The sequence below is a fragment of the Sparus aurata genome, chromosome 9, assembly GCF_900880675.1.
Source record: "Sparus aurata chromosome 9, fSpaAur1.1, whole genome shotgun sequence".
NCBI lineage: Eukaryota > Metazoa > Chordata > Actinopteri > Spariformes > Sparidae > Sparus > Sparus aurata.
Genome location: NC_044195.1, coordinates 1,953,180 through 1,961,144, shown reverse-complemented (window position 1 = coordinate 1,961,144; position 7,965 = coordinate 1,953,180). Strand labels below are relative to the sequence as shown.

General features: G+C 40.8%; 1 protein-coding gene across 15 annotated transcripts in view; it reads right to left on the bottom strand.

Moving 5' to 3' along the window:
- The window catches only part of lrch1 (leucine-rich repeats and calponin homology (CH) domain containing 1), a 351,529-nt gene that overhangs the window by 149,863 nt on the left and 193,701 nt on the right, over positions 1–7,965 (bottom strand). For all 15 annotated transcript variants that reach the window (XM_030428926.1, XM_030428929.1, XM_030428920.1 and 12 more), the window contains exons 7-8: positions 5,896–5,983; positions 4,679–4,784 (exon numbers count right to left, since the gene is read on the bottom strand). In XM_030428926.1, the coding sequence (XP_030284786.1) occupies positions 4,679–4,784; positions 5,896–5,983 (194 nt within the window). The remainder of the gene's footprint in view (positions 1–4,678; positions 4,785–5,895; positions 5,984–7,965) is intronic.

Below are 7,965 nucleotides of genomic sequence, written 5' to 3'. Positions count from 1 at the left end.
CAAGATGCTGTACTGGAGACAGGCCTCTGTAGGCACTTATTTCACACGAGCCGTTTTTAGACAGGTCAGCAAGCCGCCTATTTGCCCGTCCTTTTGGCGGCTAGGTCCGTGGTTTATGACAGAGGCCGGCAAATTGGGGGTCTGTTTTGGTCCGCCAATTTGTCACCTCAGAGGGTACACTTATTTCCTGCTATCTAAATCCGAGGTGTCAATGTGCCGGCCCCTGCGTAAAATGGGTGGAGGTGTCGATGACCTGTACTGTTGTGCGACCCACAGCTGGGGAGTTTTAAAACCAGGAAACAGCTGATCACAGCAGTCAGTCCATCACTTCATCCGCGGACATTAAGATGAACAACTGGACAGCCGCTGAGATTCTCTGTAGCTGTCTTCGTTGTCCGCTTGTTGTTGTAGCGGCAAGCTAGGAACAGTTGCTACTTTCAAATTAAAAGCCCCCAACTAAGAACTCAGTTCTAAACGCCAATGGGGTGCAATGTAAAGCTCTCATTTTGAAGACAAATTTGTTGTAACCGTTCACAGCCCAACTTCGTGCTTCACATCAAGTCACATGTTTACGCATACCCCGGTGGCGGCCAAGTGGTGGCTTTTGGAAAAGGAGGAATATTACTCCTCCATTTTAGAAAGATGGGGCGGCACATTGCCACCTTTACATTAGAGCAAATGTGCCGCCTTTTCTATCTAAAAAGGGCTACTGTTTGGCCAGTGATGATCTCAAACTCCCCTGCTCTTAATCCAAAACACCCACTTTTCAACATTGGAGATGATCCAATACTGATGACAATATTTTTGCCACAGGCTATATGTTACTCAACAATAAAACTGAAAAAAACTACAGTTAAATAAACCAAAACGTGGCATTTGGAGGAGCTACCAGCTGTGGAATCTTCTTGTGTCACTGGTGCCATAGCAGTTAATAAACCAGCAAATCATGAAGCTGATCATCAAATAAATCAGCCAGGAAGAACACAATACAATCATTTATTCTTGAGAAGAATTCCTGTATTGAACTCAATATATTCACATTCTGGAATAGACAGCCATATATAATAACAGAAAAAAATTAATTATCATATAATATCGCTATTATAGGTCATGTATCGGACTGTACAAGCTGTTCAACAGAAATACAGAATAAGTATTTTTTGAACATGGAAAGGGACTTTATATAAATAAATAAACAAGTGAAGTTGTTTTGCTCACCGACCTTGATGATCTCTCCCCTTTTAACTAAGCTGAGATGCCATTTTGCATCATTCATCACCTCTACTCAGAGGCGGCTCCTCCCAATGGGCAATATGGGCAGCATTTGTGGAGGGGTGGCATGAGCTCCCGCAAAAAAGAGAAAATAGGTTCAGCTCTGGATCTCAGCTCTCCCTACTGGTGCGGGGGAGCGGTGTAGCAGGGGATTCATCTAATAGTGCAAAATTAATGCAATTAGTCATAATAGTAAGATAGATAGATAAGATCTTTAGATAGATAGATTGACTCGACTGCTTTGCCTCAGAGCTTGCAAACTTGGCCTTTCTAAGTAGACCATCACCAAAAGCGTATCAGATGAAAGACGTTGACACGTTTCCTTTGCAGCCATAGTCACCTTTGTGTCCACAAGCGCTTTCAGTGCTCAGGGTGTCTCTGTATTGGGTATTTTTTTTTGGTAACAAGATTGAAAACTGCATCGCAGTGCTATAGCAGATGATCAATATTCTCAAGACCTCCTTGCCTAACATCTTCAACAGGCCACTGTCTTGCCAGGCCTCATCAATGCTGGTGGTTTGACACAACCGTGACTCATCTTCAACTTGATTCACAGTATGGCCTCTTCAGGTAGAATAGAAGGAACTGGAAAATGAAAATTAGACTATGGAAATTTGGTAACCATTAGCTACAGATGAAACAAACTTACTCCCATCTGTGAAGAATGGCTTCAGCTCATGGTTACCCTGGTTTTGGAGGAAGGTTTGGGTGTTCTGTCCAATGGAGAGTTCCTCAACAGGTAGCTGATTTTCTCTTCTGCTGGTTGGCTGGATACCTCTGTTTATGTCATTCACTGTAGTGATAATATGCTCAGGCTTGCAGAATGAAAGAAATACAATGCAGTTGCAGCTCCAAAGTTGGAAAGAGGATATGTATGCATGGCTTCTCTTTTTAAAGTATTTGGTTGCTGGTTTCAAAATAAATAAGATTTTCTTCAGAAAGAGTAAATATGCCTCTGGCACGAGGTCTGTGTGGAAGCAAAGCACATTTTTAGGTGTGTCAGATCTGTTTTCTCTCCTTGTTTGGTTGTTTGGGGTTTTCTTTGTATTTTTCTTTTGCAGCTCTGTTTGCAATTTCGTTGTGCTTGAAGAAAAATCTGGGTTTAACTCTGTAGCAAGGTGAATGGGAGCTTTGACTTGAGCTTGAAACGTCTGGGTAGGACCAGATGTAGTAATTGTGCAACTTTGATGGGGCAGAGCAGAAGAGCCTAGGTTGCACTGCAGGTGGCATGGTGGTGGGGCCTCGGCTTCAGCATTCTGGGTTGGACTGGGTGGAAGCTTTGGCAACTTGGAGGAACCTAAGGGTTCTGTCTTGCTTTTCTTCCCTGATGCCTACCTCATTTAAAAAAAACAAAAACAAAAAGAAACATTCCCCGCAGACTCTCTAGATTCACAGATCTTGAGCGACAATCCAAATTCCCTCTCAAGACTAGCATCAAACATCCTAACCACAATGGAGTTAATTTTCATGCCATCCATATTGGTGCAGCTGTCTTTAGCAAAGCTGTATGGAGGCCCCTTCATTGCGTATGTGAGGCACATATTATTCCTGGGCAGTGTTTTCACATCAGGAAATATCTTCCTAACTTGTGTTCTAGTCATGTCTAAAGCAGCAAATGGTGATGTAACCATGATAACCATAAGGAAATTAAGTTTAATTACTTTACTAAATAAAATAATTTGTTTTGTATTTTGTAAAATGTTTAATCGACAAGTAACTTACACTGTAATGTAAAATAAAACCTATATTGCAATGTTAAATGTAGATATGGAACCGAAACTTTGCTTTCAGGATTTCTACTGTCTTTAATTATTAAATAACGAAAATAAACTTGTATAGGCACACATCATATACGTCTGGTGAAGAAACTGGAGTCTATTCAACTGGATAATTACCTAGGAATGCAGGGCTTTGTAGCTAGAGGTTAAAGCAACATTTCTTAACTGTATTGTCTGGAAAGGACTGAATTGTAGTAGGACGAATGGTGTCTCTTTCATAGCCTATCAATTGCAACTTCAGTGAGGGTGTAGGATCCGAGCGTTACACACATGTTTACTTCAAGATACACATTTTCAAGACATAGCATTGTTGTGATGAAATTAGTTTTGTTTATATATAGCACCTACATTACATCTCACAAATTGTTACAGTCCTGGGATTTGGATTTACAATAGTGAGATTCAGAAACTCGGGGGGAGGGCAAATCCCACAAATGCAAATTTTTACATAATGTGCTTTAAGCCACATTATTACCTGAAGCTCCTTGGTGGCTAATGTCAAAATCAACATGCAGAATGCATGGTGTGGCAGTTTTGAAGGGCATGGCCATTGCTCTTTTGCAAGGAATTTTTTGAGAGGCTTGAAATCTCTTCTTTTTAGTGGGTTTGCTGCTTTCTCCCCCTTTGTCAGTATCCTCTTCATTTTATAACAAGATTATCTTAAACTGAAAGGTCTGGTAAGGACACACAGACGCCCAGTGCATGCAGACACACACACGTACCCTGGTACCTTTCTCAGTAACATTATTACTGCCACACATGTTCTCACTTTTTTTTCATGGTGCCATGATCTATTCCTGTCAATAAGAATGGGTTTGGCTGCAATAACATTTGTCAGTACATTACCATGAAAATTCATGTTTAACAATCTGTGATATATGAACTACTTAAAGTCAGTTACTTTTCCTACTCACATGCGTTGTAAAATAACAAATTTCCTTGCAAATATTGTGACTGGGCTAACATTATTAACTTTGGATATTTTCCGAAGTTTGAAAGGTCTGTATTATATGAATGTAATTAAAGTCACAACTTCAACTAAAAGAACCATCAGAACCAGCCAGCCAAAGTGAGGAGGGGTAATGAGACAAAATGATTACATTGATGTCGATGTTGAAATGACATCATGCATCTGTCAATCATGATCATCCCCAATTGATATTTGGGTAAAGGCAGGCTCTTCTTCTTTAGTCTTCTGCAGACTAGACGCTGCTGTCTTGTGCAGCTTTACTTGAGTACTGCATAATGTGCATAATTAACATTACATTAGCAGCTTCTTGCATACTTAAGTGAGAGAGTACCTGCTAAGAAAAATGTGTACACGTTGGCTGGTCTGCCTTTTATTTCTTCTGTCTGACAGCGAGGACAAAGCAGCTTTAGACCTTGGAAGTGAGGACATTTCTTGGAAAGATAGGACATTGCCGAACCTCACATTCGAACAGGCCTTTAAAGGGCTGTTTGAGAGTCAAGATGCGGTATTACAGTGTAGCTCAGATTAGGGGACTACAAATACCTAAAAGCATCTGGCAGGCTCTGACTTGGGTTATCCTGTCATTGTTGACACTTCCATAAGGAAAAGATCTAGGGAGCGTATGATATTATTATCGTGTGCACGCATGTGTGGATACCTGTCAGGGAGCTGATGTGTTCACTTGAGCCGTCTTTACTGATTCCTTCCTCCTCTGTGATGTGCCTCATCCGTACATTGAGACTCAGGCTGTCTTCATCTGACGGCTGTAACAAATATCAACAATACGACGTGGTTTGGAACTAAAAATAGAAATATTAATTGATTAACAAAATCCATTAAAAAAAATAGACAAAAACTGATGTCTGACTGTTGTATGAAGTCATTTATTCGGTATGAAAAGCACACTTTTGCAGATTCCAGCTTCTCCAGTGTGAAGATTTGCTGCTTTTCTCTGTTTGACTTTGTGTTAAACTGAATATTCTTTATTTTGGATTGCCAATGAGAGAAAACAAGATATTGTAACAACATTATGTAACATTTAGACTATTGATTCATAAAAGAAAGAATTATTGACAGGTGAACCAATAACCATTAGCTGCAGCTCTAAACCACTTTTTAGTTAAACATTTATTGATACTGCTAATGTAAAATGTACAAAATGTATGGAAATGTACATAAATTGCATACCAAAATGAAGATCATATCTGACAAATTCTGACACGACACATTGTCATTAAATGAGAAAACCAGAATATTTGGTGGATGTAATGGGATTTTGATGGGAAAATGATTAAAGTGATAACATTTCATGTACAGTTTACTTTTACCTATTTACTTACTCATCTAATTAGTGTTGTTAACTTTGATAATACAGCTTGCTGTTCGGTTGTTATACATTATGGCCCTTTTCTTAACCAAATTTAAAAGAAAATAATTTATTTATCCTAATTTGCACTAAATTGTCTCCTTTCTGTTGTACTGCTGTTCTTATGTGCGGTGTCCTTGAGTCCTTTGAAAGGTGCCTTCAAATAAAATTCATTATTATTATTATTATTATTATTATTATTATTATTATTATTATTGTTACTGGGAACTATTCTTGGTGATTTGTTTATGAAATGTCAGATAATATGGAAAATTCATTGACTTACCATAGCACAAAAATATATATTTAACTTGCTTGATGGTTTTAATGAGTAGTCCAAATCAAAAGACTTTTCTTTTCACTGACATATACAATGAAGAAAATTCTGCTGGGCTCAAACTAGAAAACATGAAAAATATATGCTATAGATGAAACAAACAGACACACAGCATCTAGGGATAATTAGACAAACACACATACACATCCTTAAACACACAAACTCTCGGTACCTCAGTAGCAGACAGTCTCTTGTCTCCGTTGTCACTGCCGACTCCTGAGTCGCTGTCCTGCTTCCTCTGCTGCTCTAAGTCCTCCACACTGCAGACACACAAGACAGGTCACACATCTGGCACACACAAACACAGAGAGAGATGGAGAGAGAGACAGCGAGAGAGAGAGAGCAAGAGAGAGAGAGACAGACAGACAGAGAGAGAGACAAAGATGCACTTTCTCCTACAATGTGAAAAATTCAATGAAACAAGAATCATTTATTTTGACAATTCAGCTCTATAATCTCAGATTTCAAAGAGCTGAATTACCAATCAAAATTAAAAGTACTCCTGGGAGAAGGAGACAAGAGCATATCTGCCACAACCTGAGGGACAGTAAGTGACAGACACACACATTGGCACATTGAATTGAGTTGAACTTAATTGACATATAGAGAGACACAGAGAGAGAGACACACAGACAGACCTGGCTGTCCAGAGAGGACCGGCTGTGTCGGTTCTGTCCACACAGACAGATGGAGACAGAGCAGCACTTCCTGCTGCACTGTGACACATACACAGATCTCAGAACCCAGATATACATTAAAATCACAGGTACAACCCCAGACTTCCCCAAACTATCAGACCAAGAAAAACTACAACATTTACTGGGAGAAAAAACTGGCACTGCTGTAGATGCAGCGAGATATGTGAGAAGAGACGAGCTGCACAACACCTGACATGATTTCCTCCACATGAACCAGCTGATCCTGACTGGGTTCTTACCTGCACACTGATATACTGTTTATTATTGTTGTTATTATTGCTATTATTGTTATTATCATCATTATTATTGTTATCATTATTATTGTTAACATTTTTTCTGTAATCCTATACGCTTTGGCAATATTGTGAACCACAGTCATGCCAATAAAGCTTGTTAAAATTGAAATTGAATTGAGAGAGAGAGAGAGAGAGAGAGAGAGACAGAGAGAGAGACAGAGAGAGAGATATATTTTTTAATTTTTAAATGGTTACTTTATTGAAACCTATTTAAAAAATCAGGTTACATCAATTAAAACTAAATAAATAGATAAAAAAAAACACAAACAGATCAGATCAACTGATCTGAAAATGTGAGCTGATGCTCCTTAACACCACACAGAATAAGTCTGTGAGTCCATGTCAACTTAAACTGGTCCAAGTACTGCATCTCCTTATAGTACTTAAAATCGATCATGATTCTGGCTTTGACCGTCCTGCTGAACAATAGAACAACATCAGCATCCACACCGTCCTCTACCTTCCTCTTTCTGCTGACGTACACAGCCATCTGTGACTGCCCCAGAATAAAGTTCAGCAGCTGGCACTTGTGTTTGGTCGTCTTCTTGTACCTGAAACCCAGGATGAATGTCTGTTTAGAGAAGACCTCCCCTGCCTTCCTGTACAGTCTGCCCAGCAAAGAGAAGAGAGGGCTGAGCCGAGAACACTCGGAGAAGCAGTGGAACACTGTCTCTACGGCACCACAGAAGGGACACTTGTCTGAGACAGCAGGGTTCATGATGGAAATGAATGCGTTTACTGCTAAAATCCCATGGATCAGCCTCCACTGCAGGTCAGCCACCCTCTTTGTGAGTGGAGGTTTGTGCAGGCTCCTCCACTCGGGCCGAACTTCCTCACCTGAGCCCAGGTGAACTCTCCAGGGCGAGTCGGCCCGATGCTGTATCCTCTGTCTGTGCAAGCACTCCACCATCAGAACAGATTGAGCTTTGCCTTTTGCCTCCTGCAGGTTCACCTCACACTGTCTGCCGTCACAGCTCCGACCGTCCATCCAACAGGGACGGACACTGAGGGGAGGGAACAGGTCATCAGGGTGGGGGACGGTCACAGTACCGCTGTAGTCCGTCAGCAGGAGGTGGTCATGCCCCGTCAGACAGCTCCTCCAGTGGTCCAGCAGCCTGCCCACGATCCTCTCCGACCTTCCTCCCAGACCAGCCGCCAGGCCCGCTGAGTTCTGTAACTCAGGTCCGGTGAAGGTGACCATATTTCCCAGCGTTAAAATCCCTGCTCTGCTGAAGGCCTCTGTGACTG